The sequence below is a fragment of the Octopus bimaculoides genome, chromosome 20 (genome assembly GCF_046866305.1).
Source record: "Octopus bimaculoides isolate indiv1 chromosome 20, ASM4686630v1, whole genome shotgun sequence".
In the NCBI taxonomy this organism is placed as follows: domain Eukaryota; kingdom Metazoa; phylum Mollusca; class Cephalopoda; order Octopoda; family Octopodidae; genus Octopus; species Octopus bimaculoides.
This window is the reverse complement of record NC_142947.1, coordinates 17788444-17815817: the sequence shown is the minus strand read 5'-3', so window position 1 is coordinate 17815817 and position 27374 is coordinate 17788444. Positions and strand designations below refer to the sequence as shown.

General features: G+C 37.4%; 1 protein-coding gene across 2 annotated transcripts; it reads left to right on the top strand.

Annotated features, from left to right (window-relative positions):
• The first annotated feature begins 1611 nt into the window (after window positions 1-1611).
• LOC106883417 (midasin) lies at window positions 1612-27351 on the top strand. Of its 2 annotated transcripts, none has more exons than XM_089338152.1 (2): window positions 1612-1778; window positions 10602-27351. In XM_089338152.1, exon 2 carries the CDS (start codon window positions 10700-10702, stop codon window positions 27062-27064), a length of 16365 nt encoding a protein of 5454 aa, XP_089194278.1. In that variant the 5' UTR covers window positions 1612-1778; window positions 10602-10699; the 3' UTR covers window positions 27065-27351. The 2 variants fall into 2 exon arrangements, with proteins under 2 accessions (XP_089194278.1, XP_014789895.2); XM_014934409.3 differs by lacking the exon at window positions 1612-1778 and adding an exon at window positions 10169-10188.
• Window positions 27352-27374: the final 23 nt, after the last annotated feature.

Below are 27374 nucleotides of genomic sequence, written 5' to 3'. Positions count from 1 at the left end.
GTTTGCAACCTGCCAAAGATGTGCAAACTGCAATGTAATAGCTTTGTAATCTGTAATGGCTGTTGTTGCTAAATCATCAACAAAGTCATAGAACGCTGTATTTATCCATGAGTAGTATTCACATCTTTGTGTTTATTAGTTACATTCAATTTTTCTGTGTATTATTTTCTTAGTCTCATACCACGTGTACTATTTATAGTGGACGATAGCTTTGTAAAGCTGCAGTGATTTATCAACCAGCAGAGATTATGAATAAACCCATTTTTAAATGTTATGATATAGTTTTATTTATCATGAACTGAATTTGTAGTTCTCTATACTTCATTCCCAGAACGTCAAACGTCAACTCATTGGCATTCTCTTTTCATGACTGTTTTTTTTTTTCCTTTGCAGATGTCGACTTTTGAATGTTCAAATTGAGCACCGACATATAGATATCGCCAGCAATGAAGTTCCGGCGAATGTCATGGCCATTGTCCCTAGTTCAGCAAAAGAAAAAAAAAATTAATGACGTGCACAGAATTAAATTCAGTATTTCTTCATGTTGGTGAAATGCCATAGATTAATATATGCTATATGCAGTGTATAAAATGGCTACATTTTTGTGAGACAAAAATAACCATTTTTTTAAATAAAGACGCGCTTAAATGTAAAGGACAAACATGTGAATCTTTCAAAAGTAACAACATTTTTGTTCGTTGCCAATGATCCAAACATTAAAAAAAAATCTCTTTATTGTTAATAGGTCTCCTTTGTGGGGATGATGGATTGGCAAAAACGGTAGAACTCTGAACAGAATGCATTGTATTTAGTTACGGTTTTTACGTTCTGATTCCTAAATCCCACCAGAGTTGACTTTATCTTTCACCCGACAGAGTGTCACTAAAATAAAGTACTCCATCTAATACTGGAGCCAATAGAATCGACAATTCTCTTCCCACAAATCTGAGGGTTGTTAGAAGTAATTTGCCTTTGTAATAAAACTTTCGTTTTTATTACATTGACTTTTATTTCAAAATATTCTAAGTTCGTGGTAGAACGGCACATCTATGCAAAGATACTTTGTAAAGTAAATAAACGATTCAACTGTTTCACATAGAAAGCCAGACAAAGTTGATAAAAGTTTCAAAATGCTAGGTGATGGCATATTTGATATCGTGACCTGCTTAATCCCTTAAATGTGTTAACACTAACTTAACTATTACTTTTCATGTGGATGGCGTGTCCGAGTAATAAATCTCGGTGAGGATTTATTTCTCATGTTCTCCACCCTAAGTACTTTCATCGTATATACTGCCTGAGATTAATATTAATTTCATTAATTCACTGATAGTCAATGGTAACGATAAATCGTATCCCCATGAAAGTAGCATAAAAAAAAGCTATAAATAAAACACTGAACACTCCCTGTTAGGGTTGTGTGTAAAATTAGAAACAAAGGGTTTTATGTTAAGCAAGATAACTACATATATTTACTTCATAAAAATCCTTGCTTTTTTTATGAGCTTAAAATCATTTTAAATGTTTTCGTGTATTTTTTAGCTAATTTTAAAATTCTCTTAAAATAGAAGGAATTATATCTGAAAAATATTCCGCATTTTCGTAACAAGTAACATCGCAGTATGGCGTCGCGGCCAACACACGTGGCTTGATACCTTCTCATTTATTTCTCTCATCGTGAAACATTTCATTTGATTTCCCCACTTCATTTCCCGCACATTTTATCCTTCATCAAGTTTGAGATGGGCCGCTGCCGTACAAGACGACATTACAATAAGGTAAATATTACATTTCAAGCCATTTCCAAAACTATTCTTTGAACATGAAAATGTCTCTCGTCCATTAATTCACACTAAATTATGGGCTTTCGTTGTTATTGTTTTTTTTTCTTTATTTCATGGTTTCGGCTGAAATTTTTCTAACAAGGATGTTAATAGTTATTATGACTGGTTGTCTTAACAAGGAGTAAATACATTAATATATTAATAACATGGAGTAAATATATTAATATAAATTTCCAAAGTTTTTTTCCCCCCTACAACATCTTTAGATGGTCAGAAAATATTCAGTTTACTAAATAGAAATTAAATATGCCACTTGGTTTCATTACAAAATATGCATTTTCAGTTATCCAAATGCATGAAGAATCTCTTGCGAACTTTTTAAATTTCTTGCTTTTAGGTTTTATTTGACATAAACATTTAACATTTACCAATTTATCTTATGATTGATAAATTCCTAATCTAAATGTTTAACCCACGTTTAGTCTTTTAGAATATTTAATTTTTTTTATTTCCACCGGGTCAAACCCTTTAGTTTTGACCGTCTTTTTTTTTTTCACGGAAAACAATTATTTCGTTTTCTCCGCATTACGTTTGTAGTTTTTCATTAAAGTAAATAAATATAACTGGTAACAAATTTTGGTAACAGAGATCCTATTAGACATAAATTATAATACCATAATTCGGAAATAATTATCTTACAATTGAAACTCGAGAGATTTCGACAAAAGCTGTCGGAATATGGCCGTTGTTAGTTTCCTAATTATTTGATTTTGCTTTTAGTTTATCCGTTGTTTCTCTGGTTCCTGCATATCTCTTAGATTGTGATCTGTATCTTGTTATTTATCAGAACTTTAAGTTTTGCTTCAGATATTTATTTTATACTCTGTCTACATTTACTGTTGGCTATATTGAGCATTGTGTTTGATTAAGTCTGAACATTATGAAAACGTTAATCTTCTTGTTGTCTACTTGTATCACATCAATCTTCCATTCCATATAAACATATTGGTAAACTTAGGATTTGATAAGTGATTTTTTTTTGTTTTTGTTTCCGTTACGTTCTTTTACCAAACAGAACCAACGGCTAAGCCTCTGTGGTTGCTATAAAAGCAGCCAAATCTACTTCAACATCCAACCGTCTTAAGAGAAAAAAAAATAGAGTTGTTTGCTAGGAGAAATAAGACAGGATGAAATGCTTTCTATCAAAGTTGGTAAACAACGTTTACGAAATTATAAACATGCGATAATATTCTGCCTGTGTAGATTTTACGTATGTCTTTCGAATTATATCAGTACATACCAATAGATATATGAAAAGGTGTCCTGGAGCCTCAGAAAAACATGGGTATTGTTAACAGTTGTTTTGCTCCAGGTCGGCGTGACCGTGCAAGTCTCTGATCAAATACATTCCAGCCATTAAGTGCGTCTATAGAACTACTTTATTTAAGGTAATGTCGATAGAAGGAAATTTGTCTATTTCTTGCAGTTTTTTTTCTTTCTTAGCGGTTACCTAAAGGCTCGCTCATCAACTTGTTAATTATCGTGATGAGCGCCGTTATGTCTTAAGATTTTAGTCGAGTCTTGTCTATCTTAGAGTTATGCCGATAGAAAAGGCCTGAGTGTCACAACTTTCCGATATTCTAAAATACAAATTACTAGATTTTTCCGGCATCGATTATGTCCCTTTAAATATATATATATTTTTTTCAGTTTAGCGGCAATCAATCGTTTTGAGTCTCAGAAATGCCATTCGCAACTTGTCATTTGTTCATTAGTTTCCGTAAAAAGTTTTTATTTATTTACTTTGGACGTGTCGAAATGGAAGAGGAAACTAATGGGTGTACGTGTGTGTGTGCGCGAGCGCGTTCTGTTTTATGTATTTGTACTCATGGATTTTACATACACAAATGAAGCAGGTAAGAACCGAACCCTAGCTGCCTAAATAAATATAGCTGAGAAGGCCAAAATAAACTGTATAACTATAGAGCTATATAACACATAATGTGGTAACTATTCAGTTTAGTGGCATTAAAAAGGTAAATAAAAATTAAGGGGGAGATAACTATTAAAGGGACATACAAAAGTCAACATAAATACTGGATATTATTTACTTTGGAACCAATCAGAATGGCACGTGGAAGACCAGCGGGACCACAATTCATTGTTCTTGAAATTGAAATCCTCAACCGTGAATCAATATTGGAATATCACCCAATTAGCCTAATGACGAGACACGATTCTTCACAGTAATTGGCATGGCGTCGACTAATTATGAATTTATACACATGCGAAAATTATAAATTCGCCATGTAGTTATCTGTAATACTACAGTAATTATCTCCCCCTTAATTTTTATTTACTTGTTAAATATCACTAAGTTGAACAATTACCTATATATATATATATATATATATTAGAAGCTGATGCCTTTGAAATTGTTACTGACTTTTTGGGATGTACTTTGAATTTAGGTCTTTCAATTTTGTCAATAACCAATCAGCTCGTACCATTTTGTTTGGCGGTAATATATAAACACACACACACACACTCGCTCACAGTGTGTGCATTATGGTCAAGTTGCTCAAGACTAAAGCGAGATAGCTGATGTTATCCTGTAGGTATATTGAGAGATTGTTCTATCCGTACTTTTTTTCCCCCCTTGTACAGCGTTCACTCAGATAAGTTTGTCCATTCTGAAGCCTATTATGTCAACGTGTGTGTGTGTGTGTGGGGGGGGGGGGGTCTACCTTGAAGCGTTCGCGCGTTGTACTAGAGATTTTCATATCGTACATTTCAACTTTAGGCGGAGGTAAAGAATACGTACACCACCCGTTTACGGCGTAACCAAAGCCCTAACCCTAAACACCGGGTGTGCGTATTTTTTTACCTTCGCCAAATGGTGTTTGTCATCTTGTCAAGTCATATGCTGCCAGTTAATAACAGTCTAAGTATTATTCGATTTGCTACTTTAAACTATAATTTGTGGAATTTAAGTAAAATGTGGCATTTTCCCCACAAAATTTTTATTTCTTTTCACTACTGAAATTAGTATTGAGATTAATGTGTCTCAAATACGGCGTGTGTTTATGCTTGTTATAAGTTTGGACAGGCGCTTTCTGAGAAAGATTGACAAAGGTTTCACTTTTAAAAACGATATCCATGTAAAGTTGAATGAACTGTTTCAAACTGATTTTTTATTGCCGAGCAAAAATCTTAAGAATCTTAATCAAAATTCTTTATGGAGAAACTTTATAAAACATTAACTGATTTTAAAGGGTAAATATTTCGTAAAGGACCCGTTCGTACCTCGGTGTGAAATAATTTTTTCCCCACAGGTCTTTTCGAGTGTATACAACATATCTGACCTGCATACACGCTGCAAGTCACTTTTTTTTCCGGAAAAGAAAGAGGAGAGGGGTCCTCAGAGTTTTGTTGTTCTTTTCCAGGTTATTTCAATACTTTCAATGAATGTCACAGCGAAATCACACGTTAACAGCGCCTTCCCTCAGAGAAAGGCAAGATTTGGCTGCTATTTCTAGCACACCCTGCTACCACGTAACAGCTATGTGCAATAAAAGACCCGCCGATATTTCTCCGTGAAATAATTTTTTGACACTCCCCTTTTCTTTTCCGGAAAAAATTGCCTTGCGGTGGGTTTGCCGCTCGGACAGGTTTAATGCACTCGAAAAAAACCGTGGAAAAAAAAAATTTCACACTGACGTACGGGGTCCTTTACGAAATATTTACTAAAATTATTTTTTCCATGTAGAACCCACATGGATCGACTTTGTTTCTTCGTAACTTTCAGAAAAATCGGTGTCTTGTAATGAAATATTCTACAAACACTTTATAGAGTTAGTAAATTACGATAATATCGAAATTCAATGTGAAAAGAAAAATGTGAGCACACATACATACTGATACACAACAATTTTCTTCGAAATTTCAAGTTTCATTCTGTAGATAGATGGTGTGTTTTAGTTTGTGTGTGCAAGCCCACTAATTTTTCTCCTCCCCAACCACGAAAAACGTTTTTTCACAGTAAATTCCGATATAATCGAATTCTATACCATCTGGAGCATATTTATAGAAAATTTCATTAGAAAATATCAATTTTTCTAGCAGTTGCGAGGAAACAGCCAGGGAGTACAAGTTGTGTAGATATGCCTTCTCACATTGTGCTCATATGGAAAGATCACCGAAAGTCCAAATAGCTGTTTAAGCGTAAAATTTAGTTATTTTAGAGCATAAAATTGAGGGCGTTCCTTGCATTTAGTGCTCTGTTTTTACTGCATCAAATATCCTTTTGTTTGGCGCCAGCGAAGCCTATCGTAGGTAAATGTGTTTATAATTGTTCGACATTTAATCACTCAGTGTGAGTTCTTTGTCAGATCGTTTAGCATATAAAATGTGTTACACTAAAATTTTATTTTTTGCAGTACTTAATTAATGTTTTTTACATAGTCATATACATTGCTTTTGTTCTTCTGCTCAAGTATTTGATACGAGAATCCGATTTTCGTTTCCTCAGTGTGCAGAAGCCAGTTTTGTGGCTTTATTTTCTGAGGAAACTCGCGCAGTCTACTTTGCCTTATATATTTCAATCAGTATCATTTAAAATTAAAAGTTGTAGACCTGCAACTTTAAATTTATTTGGGGATTCGGCTTGAGATTGTCAGTTGTGTACCCTTACAGACTGCAAGTCTGCTTTAAGGGAATTTCAATTAATATTAAGTCTGAAAAGAAAAGGAGAATGTAATAGGATGATTACAACACCTTTTCACATGGTAAACTTTGTATACATTACAATCTCATATGTGACTTTAACTTAAAATCAGTAATGTATTTTTATCCTCTTCTGGGTGGGGTTTTTTTCCTATTTGTCCTCGAGGAAGGGGCTGTTCCTTTTGGCCTTCACATGTACTTCAAGATTGGTGAGATTAATATGGTTAACATTCCTCTTGAGCAAGTTGATTATTATTACTGAGGGGTGATGCTCTAGGGAAGGAGAGCTGAGCATGGTGATTAAAAGCAGGGCCTGAGGAGTGGTGGTGGTGTTGGTCAGTAGTAATGAAACAATGGGTGACAGGATGAGAGATGGCTGAGTAGGAAATGCCTCAGTGTAGCTGCAGTCAAATGACTGAAACAATTAAAAGAATAAAAAGAATATACTAAATTAAAAAATATTTCAAACAAGTATCGGGTTTTATTAATTTAAATAACGCAAATTGCAGTTGCTTATTTTATTTTAGCTTTTCAGTTTTCGTATGTAATAGTTTCTGTTTGGGAGATGACATATTTTAAAATAATCTCTTAATATTAGATATTTTCTTTTATTACAAAACAACTGTGTAAAAATAAAAAAAAACCCCATTTAAGTGACATAAATGAATGTTAAAATTTAGTCTATTTTAAATACTAAAGTTTTAGCTTATTTAATATACCAAGCATTAAAAAGCTAACTAGAAATAATTATGTGATAAGAAAATAAATTATATTAGTTTATTTTTTTTTTTTTTTTGCAAGTATTGCTCTCAACTTTCTCTTGCTTGGCTCTAGAAGAAATTCACACAGTGACATGCTTGCAATTTGAAGCTGAGAAACACTTCAGATGTGTTGTTGAGCATGTTTTGCAGCAACACATTTTTAGTTAATATTTTTTTTTTTTTCATTGATAGGGTTTTGACTTTTCCATCAGGATTCTCAGCTTGTTCAGCTGGAAAATAGCTATCTCTGAATTGACATTTCACTTGCATTTAAACTATAGATCAACAGATGTCACAAATGCTGTTGCAAGCATTTTAAAACTTCACTGATTGTCATGCCACTACAGTACAGGCCACCCTCAATGCTAACCAGAGTGGTTTGGATACTCTCAGTTTTCCATTACAAGTAGATTTAGCAGTAGTAAAAATTTACCTTGTGGCTAAAGAGCACACAGCATTACAATCTAACTATTCTGATGCAACAAATCTAATCTGTTATTACTATTATGGCTGGGTTCCAACCTGGGCCACAGCAACAAAGTTCATCATCACTGCATCAAGGTCCTGGATACATTCCAAGCCAGTGTCTGCGATTGAGTTGTCAATGTGCGATGATGTTTTCCTTTTCTTACATCACCATGAAGTGGAGTCCACAAGGCTAATTTGGATGCTTCCAGCTCAGGTGATATACACAGTGACCAGATAGTCACAGCTGTCTGTGCCCGATATTCTTTCTAGCTTTTGGCAGATCTCCATAAAAAGCATCACTTATCATGTTGCTGTCATATGACAAACGAATGTCTAATCTGTGATGCAATCTGCAGCAGTTTTCTCTAGCAGTAAACCTGATGAAATCAACATTAGGTTTAGGTTTTGTTGTTTGTGTCAGAGAAAGTACTTGTTGCTCTTTAGTGAGGGAAACCTGTTGCAGTTTGGTATGGTTGTGGTTGCCACTCACAGGAATGAGCCTTGCAAGTGAAAATGGTTCTGTCGCCCTCACCATTCTTAAGGGTAACATATCATTCTGTCTGCTGAAACTATGAAACATTTGCATGTACTATCAACACCATCATTATTTTAATGTTTACTTTTCCGTGCTTGCATGGGTCAGATGGAATTCATTGTGGCAAATTTTCTATAGCCAGATGCTCTCTGTCACCAACCCTCACTTGTTTCCAAGTTAGCTAATATTTCTTCTTGACTGGACATGATCTTATAGAAAACTAAACAAATAGGTACTGCCATGACTGAACAGTAAAAAGCTTGCTTTTCAACTACATGGTTCTGGGTTCCCCTTGGGCTGACCAAAGCCTTGTCAGTGGATTTGGTAGACAGAAACTGAAAGCAACCTGTCGTGTGTGTGTGTGTGTGTGTGTGTATGTATATATATATATATATATATATATATATATGTCTCTACCACTACTTGGTAACTGGTGTTGGTGTGTTTACATCCCCATTTCAGCAAAAGATACTGATAGAATAAGTTCCAGACTTTAAAAAAAGGGGCGAGGGGAGGATATATTGACTGATGGGTACTTTGCTGTTATCAGCAGCTAATTTTTTATTTTTCTAAGTATTAGTAAATAAACTACTACACTTGCGAGACAGGTGTAATAGTTGATTGACAGACTTCTCATGGAGAGAAGTACCAGTAAAAATGTAAAAAAAGGAATTGAATGTTTTGGACAAAAAAATTCTTTCACAGAAGGAATCAATCACCAAATTCTTTGCCATTTTCCTTGTCTGAGGTAGTGATAGCTGTTCTGAAAGCCCACTGTTTCACTATTATACCTGTCTTACAAACAGGGAGTTCAAGAATGGCAGTATAACAGCCAAACCATCATTCATCTTGGTTGCTTTCAAAAATAGTATTTGTTTTTTTTTTTCTTATTCTTGAGTGTTCCATCTTGTGTTATGTTGATAAATTTACATTTTGATAAAGTGTCCTCAAATCTCAAGACTTTTTTAAATGCTATTCTTGTCTTGCATGCATCTTCTTGATTCACAGTATTTTGTCTCTTCAGCATGCTTTGACTTTGGTTGTTGAAAATTATATATTTCTCCACTACTGTTCCTTCCTTTGGTTCCTCATACATTTGCTCCTCTTCCTACTGACCATAAATTTATTACAACATTTAAATACAAAGAAACAGGAGAGAAGAAAGGAGAAAAAAAGTGGTGGTGGGGTAAAGCAGCAGACAAGGGAGGGGGCTACACCTCAGAACATGGTATGTCCAGCTGTGCCCCTCAGTAATGAATGTGATGGCATTGCTACAGAGAATGACCAGAGACACTGTGGCAGCTACTCCACCTTGCAGGGCTAATTTCTCCAACAGGCTGCCGTTGCCCTTTTTTGTGGAAGAAATCAGTAGTAGGGGGACCTAGAACACCTGACATCTACTGATATTGGCCAGCCAGGCCCCTGTATTTGAGAGGGAAATGGTGGTTGAGAGTAATTATAATAAATGCCAGCTAATGTTTTGTACAAGAAGTGTTGCTAGTTTCTGTTAGGTGCATCTGCTAATGCGCAGTGTATACGTGGCCCAGCTATATATCGCGAAGTAACAAATATTGTTATAAGAGCCTCTTTCTCTTTCCATTTTGATAGCAACCACTCTTAGTCCCAAGAACCCTTCAATATTCTGATTACTCTGTCAAATGTAATGTTTGTTTATATTGTTTTGAATTAATCATGCATTGTCTTGTTTAAAGATTTCTATGATGTGATTGTTTAGTTTTAGAATGACATCAAATGGTTGAGGTGAGAGGCCAGATCTAGCCTGATACAACATAAAACAGGTTAAATATTTTGGCCTGTTCGAATGCTAAAGGGTTAAACCAATCTGTCTGAAATTTTGATTGCATTGATTGTTAATGCAGGGTTTCAGCTGAAAACAGTTCCATCATAGTTTTATGTAAGAACCTTTATATCCCAAACACTGTATTATAATATTTTAGTATATCATTCCAAATTCTTGATTAATTTGAAAATTGAGACACATAAGCTGTCTATTCCGAGAAATAGTCACAGAAATATTGTTTCTTTTACATCAAGTCTGAATAAGTTTACATTGTGGTTTTTTTATTTCTGTAATTATCTAAGCAGTTTTACTGGGTTATTTATTTCACTGTTTTCTTTATTAAGAATATAGTATCTTCTTTCATTTATCGTAGACTTAAATTTCTAAAATTTTATAATTTAAAAATAAATTACATTAAAATAATGAACATAATTTTCATATTTTAATTTAAATTTAGTATTTTTAAAAATAATAAAATAGTTTTATGCACAATCCCTCACAAATACTGTTTATATTGCTACTTACAGAGGCTTTCATGCAGTAGTGTTTGGCCTAGACGGTGAAATACTCCAGAAACTAACAAGACTTGCACCACCTGTTGGCTTGAAACATCAACTTCCCCAGGATGGCTAACCCACTAGCAGATCTGGTCCTTCAACTTTGCAAGAGGAATCAGTATTGCTCTTCAAAGTTCCAAGAACTCCAACATAAAGAAGAATGGACTACATCAAATAAGCAAGAGGTTCTTACACTTCTAGCAGAATTATTCCTTCATCCAACATGTACTGAAGATGTAACATATTGTAGCAGTACAATTCTATTAGATTTGGTTGAGAGAGTAAAAAGCATGGTAGTAAGTAGTGAGAGCAGTCAGACCACTTCATTACACCAAACATTCTGCATTGCTCTCAGTAAAGCTGTTAGTACATGCCCTTCACTTAAGAAATTTTTTATATTATATCTCAAAAACAGTTCACCTTTCTTGTATTCAGAGCAAGATGTTACTGAACCAGCATCCAAAAAAATGAGGCTGGAGTACAGTCAGTTATCATTATCAGACTCCCATCCTTTAGAACTTGTCCAGACAGCTTATCGCTGTGTTGTGATTTTTGGTCGAGAATCTGAATCGGTAATTTCACCGGAACATTTATTACCATTTTTATCAAATGATAACAAAGATGTCCAGTGGTTTACTGTGCAGACACTTGCAACTCTTTTGCAGATGTCTGCACGCCAGCGAGATACTCTCATGAAGCGTTACTTTCAACGTGAAGAAATGGTCCAACTGATGTTGCGCTATAAAAAGCTTCTGCTTTGGCCAGAGACGAATACCAATGACACTAGAGTAAATGGCAAACAGCTAAAGACTGCTACTTACCTGGCTGAAAATAAACTCCTTGATTCACATGTTGTTTCTGTCAGTGGCATACTTCTTCCTAAAATTCTGAGAAAACCTCGAGGAATGGAATCAGAACTTGTATCTGTTCCCACCACAGATAAGAACTTGCAACGTCTAGCACATGAAGTTAACCTTGGTAATCCAGTACTACTACAAGGTCCTGTTGGGTGCGGCAAAACCTGCATAGTTGAATGTCTAGCTCAGATGACAGGTCGTCGGAAAAGCTCCCATCTACTAAAACTTCAACTTGGAGATCAGACTGACAGCCGAGCCTTGTTGGGCATTTATCAGTGTACTGATGTGCCTGGAGAATTTGTTTGGCAGCCAGGGATCCTAACACGAGCTGTATCTGAAGGTTATTGGGTTCTTTTGGAAGACATTGACCATGCTCCTATGGATGTTATTTCTTTATTGTTGCCCCTCCTTGAAAACAAAGCTTTGATGATTCCCAACCGTGGACAGAAAATAACTACCTCCCCTGGATTTCAGTTATTTGCTACCTACCGTACTCTTCCTGGCACCGGTTCATTTGTCAGTAGTTACAGTAGTGCAATGTCTGCACTATTAGAAAAAAATTGGACAAAGCTCAATTTAGAACCATTATCTAAAGACGAACTTTATGAAATAATTTCCCAGAAATATCCTGCATTACATTCTATCATTGACCGTCTACTTGAAATTTATTTCTTGTTGTCACGTGGGGAACATGTGGGAATGATGGAAGTGGATGATGACAACAAATTCAATAGCAAGTTCTTTTCCCATGACAAACGATTAATATCAACCAGGGATCTCTTGAACTGGTGCAAAAGAATTGCTTGTTATGATTTAACATCCTCTGCAATTAGCCAACTTGTTTTTCAAGAAACTCTTGATTGCTTCTGTTTCAGCATCAGTTGCCCGAAACGTCGGTTGCAGCTTGCAGAAGCAATAGGTGCCAAGTTAAACATCACCAAATCAAAAGCCGAATACTACTGCATGAAATACAAACCAAATGTGCAAATTTCCACTTATGAATTCCTAGTTGGAAGAGTTATCCTGCCTAAAATTAAACCTTCGACTAAACCCATAGAATCTTCTCACCACCGTCTGTTCTCTTTTACACGGCAGTCATCTGCTCTTTTGGAAAAAGTAGCTGCCTGTGTCCAAAACAATGATCCTGTTTTGCTTGTTGGAGAGACAGGAACTGGCAAAACTTCAACTATTCAGTACTTAGCTAATCAACTTGGACACCATTTACAGGTGATCAATATGAACCAACAGAGTGACAGTACTGATCTTCTTGGTGGCTTCAAACCAGTTGACCTCAAATTGGTTGTAAAACCGTTCAAAGATTCCTTTGAAGAATTATTTTGTAAGACTTTTTCTCGGAAGCAAAATGTTGTATTTTTAACTCACATTGAAAACTGCTATTGCAAAAAGTTTTGGAGAGATATGTTTACTTTGATGGAACATACCATTAAATCAGCCATAAAGAACCAGACTGAAAATTCTGAGATGTGGATGCTGTGGAAAACTCAAGATAAGAAGTTAAAACAGCTACGTCTCCAAGTGCAGAAAACTGAAAGCACTTTAGCATTCACATTCATTGAAGGAACTTTGGTGAAGGCACTAAAGAAAGGAGATTGGGTTCTTCTTGATGAAATCAACCTGGCCACTACAGAAACATTGGAATGTCTAAGTAGCTTACTGGAAAGCAAATCTGGTTCTGTTGTACTTTCTGAACGAGGAGATCTTGAACCTGTGATCAGGCATTCAAATTTCCGTCTTTTTTCTTGCATGAATCCTGCCACTGATGTTGGTAAAAAAGCACTCACTCCAAGTGTGAGAAACCGTTTCATGGAATTTTATGTTGATGAGTTGAATGATGTTCAGGATTTGAAAGTGTTGGTGAATGATTATTTATCTGGTTTGTCATTGTCCCCTTCTCAAATAGATGGACTGGTCAATTTCTACATGCAAGTTCGTGTTCTAGCTACCAAACAGCTTACTGACGGCACAGGCCATAAACCACATTACAGTTTGAGAACTTTCTGTCGTGCCCTGATGTGTGCATCATTTAATCCTGGCGGAGTGATAAATCGAACTCTGTATGAAAGTCTTTGTATGAGTTTCCTCACTCAATTAGATCGTTCCTCATACCCATTAGTTGAACAGTTGGTTTGTCGCCTACTGCTTCAAAAAGCTGACATTAATTCATTGTTAAAAAGACCCATACCAGAGCCTACCATCAGTAAACACCTACAATTTGAAGGTTATTGGATTCCTGTTGGTTCATGTGAGCCACAGGTTCCAGAAAAATACATCCTAACACCTTCTGTTCGAGCAAACCTAAAAGACCTTGCCAGAGTTGTTTCAATTGGAAGACACCCTGTTTTATTACAAGGAGAAACGTCTGTTGGTAAAACTAGTCTTGTGCAGTGGTTGGCAACATCAACTGGCCATCGTTGTGTGCGGATTAATAACCATGAACATACAGACTTGCAAGAATACATTGGCAGTTATGCAGCTGATGAGGCAGGAAAGTTAGTTTTCAAAGAAGGTGTGCTTGTTGAAGCTATGAGGCAAGGTTATTGGATTATCTTGGACGAACTCAACCTGGCTCCTACTGATGTCCTTGAAGCACTGAACCGTCTTTTAGATGACAACCGAGAACTTTTTATTCCAGAAACACAAGAAATGGTAAAAGCACATCCTAAATTTATGCTGTTTGCCACACAAAATCCTCCTGGTCATTATGGTGGAAGGAAAGCATTGTCTCGTGCATTTCGCAACAGATTTGTTGAACTCCACTTTGATGAAATACCCAGTGATGAATTGGAGACAATTCTGAGTCAGAGATGTGACATACCACTATCATATGCTAAGAAACTAGTAAAAGTCATGTTGGAGCTACAGACACGCCGTAGCAGCTCAGCTGTCTTTGCTGGAAAACAGGGCCTCATGACCTTGCGTGACCTATTCCGTTGGGCAAACCGTTATCATTGCCCTGTAGCTGACGAGAGTAACTACGATTGGAATCAGCATATGGCAGATCATGGTTATATGTTGATAGGTGGCAAGATGCGGAAACCAGAAGAAGAAGATATTGTACGGGACATTCTTCAGAAGTTTTTCCGACGTAAAGTGTGTCCAGATAATTTGTTCAACTTATCTTCAGAGACATCTGTTACAACAATGGCAATGTTGAAAAGATTAACAAGTGATACGCTTGATAACTTTATGCATATCTTTTGGACCTGCAACATGCAGCGGTTAGCTGTCCTTGTGAATCAAGCCTTGCAGTATAAAGAACCAGTCTTACTTGTTGGTGATACAGGATGTGGTAAAACAACAGTCTGTCAGATGTATGCTGCTATGGAAGGAAAAGAATTGTATTCCATCAACTGTCACTCCAATACTGAAGGTTCTGATTTCTTGGGTGGCCTACGTCCAGTACGAAACTCTAATAACATGGAAACTGAAGAGAATGATGAGAATCAGCATATAAATAAACTATTTGAGTGGGTTGATGGCCCAATGGTGCAAGCTATGCAAACTGGTTCTCCATTTCTAGTCGATGAAATATCTCTTGCTGAAGACTCTGTTTTAGAACGCCTGAACAGTGTGCTGGAACCCGAACGTACTCTACTGCTCTCGGAGAAAGGCAGTGGTGATGCTATGGAAAATAAAGTTCCATTGCTTACTGCCAAAGAAGACTTCCGCGTGCTTGCAACAATGAACCCAGGTGGAGATTTTGGAAAGAAAGAACTCTCACCTGCACTACGGAATAGATTTACTGAGATTTGGTGTCCCCAAGTTGCATCTCCTGGGGATATGGTAAGCATCATTCAACACAACCTCCAGCCAAGCATTCGTTTCTCTGACAGATCATCTGAAGGTGATACAGAAGATGATGAGATGGACATTGCTAATGCTATAATGACTTTTGTTGAATGGTTTACTTGTACAGACTTTGGCAAAAAGTGTGTTGTCAGCATTCGAGATCTTCTATGTTGGGTGGACTTTCTCAACACCTGCTCCTTGTCTTATGAGGATGATGATGATGAATTAATGGAAATATCTAAAGTGGATACTTCTGTTGCTTATGTACATGGTGCGTGTCTCGTTTTCCTTGACAGTTTAGGGACAGGGACAACTGCACGAGTAAACAGAGAAACTGAAATACAAAATTTCAAAGAAGAATGCTTACAATTCCTCCTTTGGCAAGTGAACAACAGCTCAACACAGAAGTTGACTATGGAGTCACTTGAACTTCTTGACAAAAGACCAACCGGTTATTCGAATGAAATTGCCATTTGTTCTGACACTCATTTTACAATTCCACCATTTAGCATACCTCGTGCTGATTCTCAAAGGTTTCAAAATGAAAAGTATGCTTTCAATGCACCAACAACTTGCATGAATGCTCAAAGAATACTCCGGGCACTACAACTTCCCCGACCGATTCTGTTGGAAGGTTCACCAGGCGTAGGAAAAACAAGTTTAGTTGCTGCCATCGCCGAGGCAGCTGGGCAAGAACTTGTCCGTATCAACTTGTCTGAACAGACTGATGTATCTGATCTTTTTGGTGCTGATTTGCCTGTTGAAGGAGAAGGATCAGGAGTGTTCAGTTGGCGCGATGGGCCATTGTTACAAGCTCTCAAGAGTGGACAGTGGATTATTTTAGATGAATTAAATTTGGCCTCACAATCTGTTCTGGAAGGATTAAATGCATGTTTAGATCACCGTGGAGAAGTTTTCATTCCAGAATTAGGCAAGACATTTTATATTCAGCAAGCCAGTACGCGTATCTTTGGATGCCAGAACCCGTATCATCAAGGTGGTGGGCGGAAAGGACTACCACGTTCTTTTTTGAACCGATTCACAAAAGTATTTATTGATGCACTCAGTAGAGGAGATCTCCAGCTCATAGCTACAACTATGTATCCATCAATTCCTGAAAAGCTTCTTTCCAATATGGTTCATTTTAACATGAAAATGCAAACTGAAGTGGTCTCTTTGCGTTCATGGGGCCAAAAAGGTGGTCCCTGGGAATTTAACCTTCGTGATTTGTTTCGTTGGTGTGAACTGCTCGTTGATAATCAATCCCCTGACTCTTTTGACCCAGGAGAGTATCTCAATCTTATTTATGCAGACAGAATGCAGACCAAATTAGACAGAGACAAAGTGATTGAATTATATCAACACACTTTTTCTTGTCTGGCTCCAATCTATCGACCTAGTGGTCATTTCTCACTTAGTCTAGACTGGGTTCAGTGTGGCCATTCTTTTCTGCAGAGGCATCAAGAATACTCCATTAATATTGAAAGTAGCAAGAATCTCAAGCTATTGCCCCAAAGGCTTCCTGTTCTTGAGTCATTAATGAAATGTGTTCAAATGAATTGGTTAACCATTCTTATCGGGAGCCAAAACAGTGGTAAAACCAGTACCGTCCAAATGTTGGCCGAGTTAACAGGCAATCGGCTCCAAGTCCTTCCTATGAACAGTGCCATGGATACTACTGAGCTTCTTGGTGGATTTGAACAAGTTGACATTGGTTGTCACATTGAAGAAATTGGTACCCGAGTGAAACAAGCTATAGATCATTCTTCTCGTAAACAACTCGCACTCGGTCATTTCACTGATGTTGAGAATAATATTGCCTACCTCTATCACTTGTGGCATAAGTACTGTTGCTTTGTACCAAACAAAGGATCTTTAATTTCCAGTGCAAACGAACTAAGTTTGATGAAGAAACAAATGAAGGAATTGGATATCATCATAGGACAGCTGCTTAATTTGAACCGGGAAGACAGCAACGAACTGTTGGAAATGGACAGTCAGTTGACTACATTAAGTCAATCCCTAGAACGTATTGAGAACACCTCCAACAGTAATGCCTTTGAGTGGATTAACAGTACTTTGGTGCGAGCCTTGCAGTCTGGTGACTGGTTATTGGTTGAAAATGTTAACTTCTGCAATCCATCAGTACTTGACCGTTTGAATGCTTTGTTAGAACCCTCGGGTGTTCTGACTGTCAGTGAAAGAGGAGTCATTGATGGGGAAGTTCCAGAAATTGCTCCCCATTCAAATTTCAGACTTTTTTTTACAATGGACCCCAAATATGGAAATATTTCTCGTGCCATGAGAAACAGAGGAGTTGAAATTTACATTCTAGAAGATTCTGCTGGTGAAGAAAATTCAAATTCAGAATTTTCACTTTGTAACTCCGATGGAAGTATCCGAACATCTCGTGCACAGTTCCCCACTGCATCCTTACCTTTAATTCAACAATATTGTTCATATCCTCTTCTGACCCATGCCCAGCACTTGGTTAGTGTATATATTGAAGTTCTCAGGCAAGTTTTGTCATCTGCATATTGTTGCCCAAATGTATCTGCATCTCGATGGCCTCTGGCCAACTTCATTCAACTTGTGACCAATCATGTTCATGGCCAAAACTGGAAACTCTGTAGTGAACTTATCTCACCATTGTTAACTGAAGTCCAGCTGGAAGTCAATTGCTCTGACTTATCTACTTATGGTGGTTGGAAACTTGTTTGTGGTCAGCATGACCTTCCAGAGCTTACGCAGGTCACACTGATTGCTCTGTTTGGCCATCCACTTAAAGATATTTTACTGAACTGTCTGAGCAGTATGAAGACTTGTAATAATGGAGCAGAGATCTTGATGAGAGGGCCCTATGATTTTCAGTGGAACAAACAAGCTTTATACAAAATGATATCAGTATGTAATGCAGAATCAACTTCCACCATCAGTCTGTTGGAGCAGTTAACTGGAGTTATTAACAGAATCAAACTATCACAAGTTTTGACAGTTGAATGGCAGCTAAGCCAAGAGAAATACAAGAAATGGGAAGCTCTCTGTGAAGGTACACAGCACATGGCATCTGAAAACTCTGCTCATTTGAAAGTCTTTGTGTACATTGATAACATATTGGTTGGTCTTCGCCAGGAGCTTCGGGCAGCTTTTAGTGAACAAGGAGATTGTTCTGACAAACAGTTTTATCAGATTTACTGTGGACTACCTTGGTTGAATCGTCTTTTGGATGTGGCATTAATGCATTGGGAAAGAGAACTATCCCCTCCAAGTGCTGCTAATCTTAGTCTTGTTTGGAACTGGACATTTTCAAAACTGTTGATGCCATTAATTAGTCATAATAGTCCTGTTAAACTGTCTGACAAAATCGACAAAGTCATTAACCATCTCCATGACTTGCTTTCTGATAGAAAGTCTTCTTCAAAACTGCTGAAAAAAATTCTTGCTTCTTGGGGCAATCCAACACCATTTTACTCTAAGTGGGAATATCTACAGTGGCAAAAATTACAATGTCTTGCTGAAAAAATAGATATATTTGCTGAAGACAAAATTAGACAAATCACTTTATCACAAACAGATTTGTTAAAACTAAACAGAGCAAATATAACTGAGCAGTTTGTGGAACTGATCACACAACTGAACAGTAGACTGAAATCAAATGAGAACCAGCAAATGTTTGAATCTCTTCTTGACAATTTGGAATTAAAAATAAACAGCGTTCATTCACCTGGTAGCTCAGAACAAGATTCTGAATGTCAAGATAGTACTTCAGTACAAACATTGGACAATGATCAACGTTTGTGGCCACTCTATGAACATACTGTATTGGCTGTTGAACGAAGGATTCTCAATTTCTTATTGGAGCAGCATGAACCTGAATTAGTAACCTGGCTGCCACCATTTATAGAATTTATGAAACAACATCTTGTTGTTTCACCACTAAGTCTTGCTGAATACCGCAAACTGCTCTCATCTCTTGGACAGGGTAATTCTAAAACTTTCTATTCTACCATTCTGGTGTCCTATTTCCAGCATTGGTGGAAGAACTCCATTAATGGACTAAGTTTAGATGATTTCAAACTATCCGAAAGAATCCTTGGACCTGGCATTGCCATAAGCAGTTGTCTGGTTGAGATTTTACATTCTCTTATATCTTCACATCAGCTAAAGTCTTATGGAAGTTCTAATTATCGTTTCTCCATGGACAACTGTGTTTTACTACCTCAGGTAGCAATTGGTCATCACAAGAACGAAGCTCAGCTATTTGCCAAAATCCGATCCCACCTTTGGGTTCATACAGCATCTCTTTCCAGTCTTCAGTTTAATGGCAGAAATATTGAACGAAAGAATATTCTGGAGAGTTTACAACACACTCTCATAGCTATTGGCTTCACTTTACCTCAGTTTTGTGAGTCTGATGTCCCAGATTTACATTTGATGAATAACAAGTCTACCCACATTAACACTTTCCTTAGCCACATGAAAGATTGTTGCTATTTTGATGAGATAGTTGTCAAACTTACCGAGAAAGCAATCAACTGCGTTCAAGACATGTTCTTAGATGCAAATGAGAGTAACACCTCTGCAACGAGCATTGGAACAGCATTAGTTCTTGTTGGCCTTCTACAAAGCTATATCCTCGGTCCTTGTGGTCATTTGGACCCTGTAGAGAGGGACAAGCTTAAATTGTCTCATCTCCAGGAGGACTTGGAAATGATCAATTTAGAACTGAAAATGGAAAATCTGTTCAATGAACTTATGAATGGTCAGTCATTTTTAGATCTGTGCCACAACCAGCTTCACCCACAGATTATTTGGCTAATGGAATATCGGGAAAAATTAACCAACAAAGTACATGGCTTGTTGAGCAGGACTGCTTATCGTCCTGATATCTCCAGTTTCCCCATGATTAAACAAGAATATGCAAACTATCACATGGCTGCTGGATCACACGAGTTGATTCTCACATTTTTACACAAGGCAAAGACAATGTCTGAAGAACATTTTGAAAGTAATGAAGTCTCTCGTTTGCTTCAAGAGCTGGAAAGTTGGCAAAAGACTGTCCACAACTTTGTGCAGAAAATGCAGATTAATTATCCTGTGTATCGGGATATACTCACACCATTTTATTCTTCTCTTTATCAAATGAGTCATGGTTTTGCATTGATAATGCAGAGTTTACAGACAACATGCTGTCGGCAAAACCTAGCCAGACTTTGTAATCTTTCAAATGAAACAGAATTTTCTTGGTTGGAAAACTTATGTGTATGCATGGCAAAGTTCCCAAGCTGCAGCAGAAATTATCCTAATTTCCTTGATTTGGCCACAGCTTTAACATCAGATCTCACTTTGCAACTGAGTCATGCTGTTGTTTCTAGTCAAATGAAAACAGAAGACTCTAAGTCCATTAGTAGAACTAATCAGGAGATTCACTCTCAGCTTTTACTCAGTGGCCTTTGCCATTTAAAAAACCACGTCCTCACATCTCAAGAACTCAGCTCACCTGTACTAGATCGCTTTGCCAGCATTCTTCGTTTGTTTGTTAGTTCATGGCACAAGCAACAAGAGGAGCAAAGAAGACTTGAACAAGAGAGAGATAGTTTGTATCGTTTCAAGACAATTCATCATGACAGTAGCCCCAATGACGAGAGGCTTAATGAAATAGACTTCAAAAAGAGATTTCCCAATTATCAAAATGACTTCATTGATTTCATTCCAAGCAATCTTTTAGATGAATCATCAAAGAATGTTGGTAATAAATCAGGTGGTGATAACTTAGCTGCTGATACTGATGAAGATGAACCTCTTTCTCTGTTAATAACTAAAGAAGAGATGAAAGAAATCTGTACCATACACCATCAACTTTTTATCAATTACACCAAAAATTCACATTGGATAGCCCCTGGCTCCCCTGAACAATATGACCCTGGGGTCGGAGTTGATCTACTCAAACCTTTTCTGCTCAACTATAAAACTGCCATGTCTCTATCTTCTTATCTGAAAGCCTGCTTACACGAAGGTTACGACATGCAAGTTGTTGGTGGGCATCTTTTAGTAGTTGCTGCTTTAGAAGAAGTAATCAATCATAATGAAACAACTAAATTGGGTGTTGTTAAGGAACCTACACCTGATCGCTACTATGATGTCTATCAAGATGCTAATATTTCAGAGATTGTTCAGGCTGAACCAGTTCTGCGGCGTCTTCTGCAGAGACTTAGCCAGTTACTGGAAGAATGGCCAGATCACCCGACATTGAGACAACTGGAAACTATATCAAAGAGAATTCTTACTTTTCCACTAACCAGTCCAATTATGAAAATTCTATCTGGATTGGAACTTCTTCTGTACAAGGCACAAGACTGGGAAAGTGTTGCTGCTAAACACGTGTCTCTTGAAACGGAGTTACACGATATTTCAAACCTGATTGTTGACTGGCGGAAGTTTGAACTTAGCTACTGGAAGAATTCTTTGGATATCACTTCTCGTGAAGTAGAAATTGAAGCATGCCAGTGGTGGTTCCATCTCTACCAACTTGTGATATCTTTTGTGACACCTGAAACTGATGATGTTGATAAGAGCAAACCAGTTTCAGATATAGAGAAGGAAATAATTGCATCATTGAAACTCTTCTTGGAGAACTCCAGTCTGGGTGAATTTAAAGCTCGCCTTCAGATAGTTTATGCATTCCACTGCCAACTAATAAACATGGATACTTCACCTCAACAACAGCTAATGTGCAAATTACTCTGGAATATACATGAGTTTTATAAGCAGTTTTTGCCTTTTGTTGAGGCTGATATTGAACAAAAGAGAGTGCCAATTGAAAAAGAGCTGAAAGGATTTGTCAAGATAGCTCGTTGGAATGATATTAATTATTGGGCTTTGAAACAGGATACTGATAAGACACACCGAACTGTCCACAAGCATATTCGGTCTTTTAAGAAGATACTCCATGAGTCTGTTAAAACTGTCCTTGCAAGTAATAAAAGTCTAATTAACACTGACACCAATAATGAAGATTTATCTGCTGAGGTGTGGATGCGTCCTATAGCTCTCACAGAAGATAAATGTGCAAACAAAGAATTTGATATTTGTCTCCCACTTGCTCCAGAAAATAGTTTGATGTCACGATTGACTCACCTAATGCCTCGGGCTTGTAAACATTACCATGATCTTGAAAAGAAGACCCCTTACTTAAAATTGCTTTTAGCTTTTGATGAGTTTACCTGTGAAGTAATAGAAGGCATTGAAGAAAGGAGCAGATTACATGTTTCACCATCACTCGATATAGAAAAGCAGAAGAAACAAGCTAAACACATTAACTTAAAGCAGAGACAAGGCTTATCTGAATTATATCGGAACTTAACCAAAATTGGCCTTTCCTACAAAAAGGGCTTGATAAGATCTGAGCAACGCCACAGTGATGATTTTCTGTATGTTGATCCTGTGGATGTTAAGACTTCTATAGACATGGTAGGAACAAGTTCACCCCATTATGCTCCAGTTTTTAAAAGTATGTGGCAATCTGGAGAGCAGTATTACTGGAATTGCTTAGCACGACAAGCCCAGCTCAAAGTGATTTTAGAAAACCCAGAAGCAAAAGACTTTGGTTTAAGTAACGTTGATCGGTGTCGTGGATACAGTGAACATTTAAAACAAATCCTGCTTAACCAACATGCCAAATTGTCTGCTTTCACAAAAAGTTACTGCCAATATCACAAAATGATCCTAGAAATAAAAACTCCAGCTCTACACAAATCTTCATCTTTTCCATCTCAAGCAGAAATCTCAAAATGGTTAGAAACTCTAGAGGATGTTTCAGTGAAGTGTTGGCAAGGCCTCAGTCAATTCCAAATGTTACTAAAATGTTGTCCCCAGGCCAATCCTTCTGGAAACACATCATGTGTAACACCATTACCTGTGCACATGCTGCCACAGACTGCATTTATGTCCATCAATAACCAAACATGGAGCATGTGTATTGAAAAAATAAATGACATCCTGTCCAAATTGAAAACTATTCTGAAAAAACCTGTCACTAAACTTAAAACCAAAAGCATTTTCTCCTGGAATGACTTATGTTTCTTAGATGCTGGTTATCTTCGACTTAAGGAGTCATTGGTACCTTTACAACAAATCAAAAGAATGTTCTTAGAACCAGAATATAATTCTGACAGTTCCTTCAGTGAATCCCTTTCATTTCTCCAGTTAGAAATTGAAACCAACACCAATGCTTTTTTTATATGGAAACAGAGACAGAGTGACATGAAAACAGAAGTTCTTACAACAATGACACAACAACTCAGTGGTCAAACGTCTGACTTTGAAGGTCTTTCTGATGTTAACCAGAAAGACAGAACATTGCCTTTTGACCTGTCACTTGATGGGTTAACTGACAGTTTTGATAATCTTATCAAGCAAGTCTTACTTGCTATACAGAAGTTACTGGAAGCCCATAAGAAAACACCTAAGAGTGATGACCCTCCCAAAGGTAGTGGCGATTCAAAAGAAAGCTCCTCTCCTGAAACATGTGATAATGATATAGAGATACTTAATGGTCATCTAACACAGTGTCTCCAGCAATCTTTGTTTACTGACATCAAGAATTTAGATTGTGAGAAAGTTTTGAAAATTATCAAGGAACTACTACAAATGATACAGGCACCCAGTGAACATTTAGCTAAGTTCAGTCAGCAACAAGTGGCTTCTGAGTTATCAATGAAATCCATTTGGTTGAAATGCTTTGTCGGCTGTCTTCCTTTGCTTGAGTTGTTTGAATGTTTATTGGAGAATTACATGCTGTACCTGTTGGTTGCATACCGAACAACAGCCAAGTTGTATTCTGAACTCTTGACTCATTTCATTGAACTTGCAACAAAAGGGTTCTTTGTCCTGCCTGAATTGTCAGATGAAACCCAAGAAGGCGCTACCCAGTTTGAGGATAAAGAAGATGCAGGGATGGGTGAGGGTGAAGGAATGAAAGATGTATCTGACCAGATAGAGGATGAAAGCCAGTTGGAAGATGTTCACCATAAAGACAAGCAGAAACCTGATGAGCCTGAAAACCAGCCGGATATAGCATCAGAGGATAACGCAATTGAAATGTCTGAAGATTTTGATGGCAAAATTCATGATCCAGATGAAGAAGTTGATGAAAATGATTCTGAAAATGAAAATGAAGATGAAGAAGATATTGACAAACAAATGGGAGATGTTGAAAGCAAAGGAGCTGATAAACTTGATGAGCAACTTTGGGGATCTGATGAAGAAGATGAAGAAACTCCAATGGAAGAAGAGAAAGAAAGTGGTACAGGTGCTGGCCAAGAAGAGGAAAAACAGATTGTTGCCAAAAATGAGAATGAAGTAAAAGCAGAAGAGAAAAAGAATAAAGATGAAGGAAAGGAGGAGGAGGAGGAGGAAGAAGGAAAAGAAAATCTAGAAGATAAGAAAGAGGAGAAAGTGAACGAACCTGAAGCAATGGATGAAAGTGAATGTAATGATAAAGTTGACCCCTATCATGGTAAACCCCAACAAGAAGAGACTGCTGAGAATCTGGAACTACCAGAAGATTTGAAATTGGATGAGGCTGAAAATGATAAAGAGAAAGAGGAAAAGATGGAGACATCATTGCAGGAAGAGGAAGAGAAAGATAAAGATCCAACTGAAGACAAAGAGACTGCATCTATGGATGAAGAATCTGAAACACAGGAAAGAGAAGCAGAAAAGGATAAAAAGGCTGATGAGATGGAGGAAGAAGATGGTTCTGGGAATGAAGGAAAATCGAAAGAGGATCCTACTGCACCGACGGAATCAGTTGAAGAAGATGAGGGTGTAGAGGAAGAGGAGGAAGGTGTTAAAGATAGTAAAGCAGATATGAGTGATGCAGAAGATGAAGAATCAGAGAAAACTAAAGACATAGATGACATACCTGCAGTTGTAGAGTTAAAAGAGGAGAACAAGGATGAGAGTGGAGAAGACGAGGATAGCGAAGCTGTCAAGGATGCTTCTAAGTTTTATGGCATGACTGATGATCAGAACCAAAAGGCTGAATGCGAATTTGCATTGGACACAGGAGGTGACAATGAGAAAGAGAAAGACAGAAAACAACAGACAGATGGTGCTAATACAGCACCAAGTGATGCTGAGGCCTATCACAGTAAAACATCTACTGAAATTAGTCATGGAACAAATGAAGACGACAGCCAGAAACCCCAGACTCGAAAGCCTGGTATGACCGATGACAATCGCAGTCTTGGTATGCAAGACAAACCCCACCAGAGACATGCTAGAACTATTGAAGAGGTTCATCACGATACTGGAATGGAGGAAGAGGTGGAGAAATCAAAAGATGAAAAGGCAGATCTGTATCAACATGTAACTGAATCAACATCACATTACGAACAACAGATAATGGATGTAGCAACTGAGGATCAGCAGAAAGCTTGCGCTGCTGATTACGATGAGGATGATGATGAAGACGACGATGATATCGAGTCCATTAAAGATTCAGATGCTTCATATTATGAAGAAGAAGACTTTGACGAAGACGATGATGACGAGGATGATGATGATGTGGAGATGATTGAATCAAACATTGTTAAGAACAGTGTACAGCCGAATGTAATTGAAGAATATGTTCTAGACGATGACGACGACGAAGATGCTCTTGTTGAGGGTGATGAGTCACAAGTACAGGATAATTCTGTAGAAATACCAGGGTCAAAGGTGGTAACAGAAGGTACCAGCAGACCTCCTGAATCTTCAATACACACTGTGATCAAGTATTTGGACAAAGAGGATATTGTTGATATGGAAGAACTGAGGGCAGAGATTGAAGAACAATTGTCTATTTGGTCAGCCAATCAGCATTATGGCAATGTAGTTGATTTTGAACGACAAGCTAGTGAATTATGGCAGATGTACGAGCAGATGACAAATGCTCTCTCACAGGAACTATGTGAACAACTCCGCTTGGTTCTTGAGCCATCACAAGCTACAAAACTAAAAGGTGACTATAGAACTGGTAAACGAATTAACATGAAGAAAGTAATACCTTATATTGCCAGCCAGTTCCGTAAAGACAAAATCTGGTTGAGACGCACAAAACCAAGTAAACGTCAGTACCAGATTATGTTAGCAATTGATGATTCTTCCAGCATGATAGACAACCATTCCAAGCAACTTGCATTTGAGTCATTAGCAGTTATTGCTAATGGTTTGAGTCTTCTAGAAACTGGTGAACTTGCCATTTGTAGCTTTGGGGAAAGCATGCAAGTTATTCACTCGTTTGGTGAGCAGTTCTCCTGCCATTCAGGAGCTCGACTTCTTCAGCATTTTACTTTCACACAAAAGAAGACAAATATTGCTTTGCTTTTGCAGCAAGCTTCTGCATTAATGATGGAAAGCCGTCAACATTACCGTTCTGCTCAATCGGGTCCTGATTTTTCTCAACTGTTGCTGATAGTTTCCGATGGCAGAGGTCTTTTTTCAGAAGGCATGGACTATGTGAAATCTGCTGTGCGGCAAGCACAAACAGCTAATCTTTTTGTTGTGTTCGTTATACTGGACAATCCAATAAACAGAGATTCCATCCTTGATATTAGGATTCCTGTTTTTAAGGCATCTGGTCAGCTGCCAGAGATCAAATCTTACATGGACCATTTTCCCTTTCCATTTTACATCATTCTGCGTGACATTGACTCTTTGCCACAGACTCTTAGTGAAGCTCTCCGGCAGTGGTTTGAACTGGTTACTGCAGAGACACAGTGAGGTGACGTTTCTGTTGTTGCAAGATTTATAGAACTGTATTATTTGTGATTGGATTATTCTTCAAATCTTGCTATTCATTTCTTTTTCTTGGTTCTTATTCATCTTTTTTTTTTATATATATATATTTTGTGTCAATCAAGCGAAGCCAATAAAAGCTATTTTGCTTATTAATATTGACAGTATCATTAGCTGCTAATATGTCATCATTTTGTATTCAGTCCTTTTCATTTTGTGCTTATATTTGGCACTGTATTTCATCATTGAATCATTAAAATATTTACAAAGTATTTGTCTTTTTGGTGGTATCTCT

Excerpts from the sequence above, each read along its gene's own strand:
- LOC106883417 (XM_089338152.1), top strand. The coding sequence starts at position 10,700 with ATGGCTAACCCACTAGCAGATCTGGTCCTTCAACTTTGCAAGAGGAAT.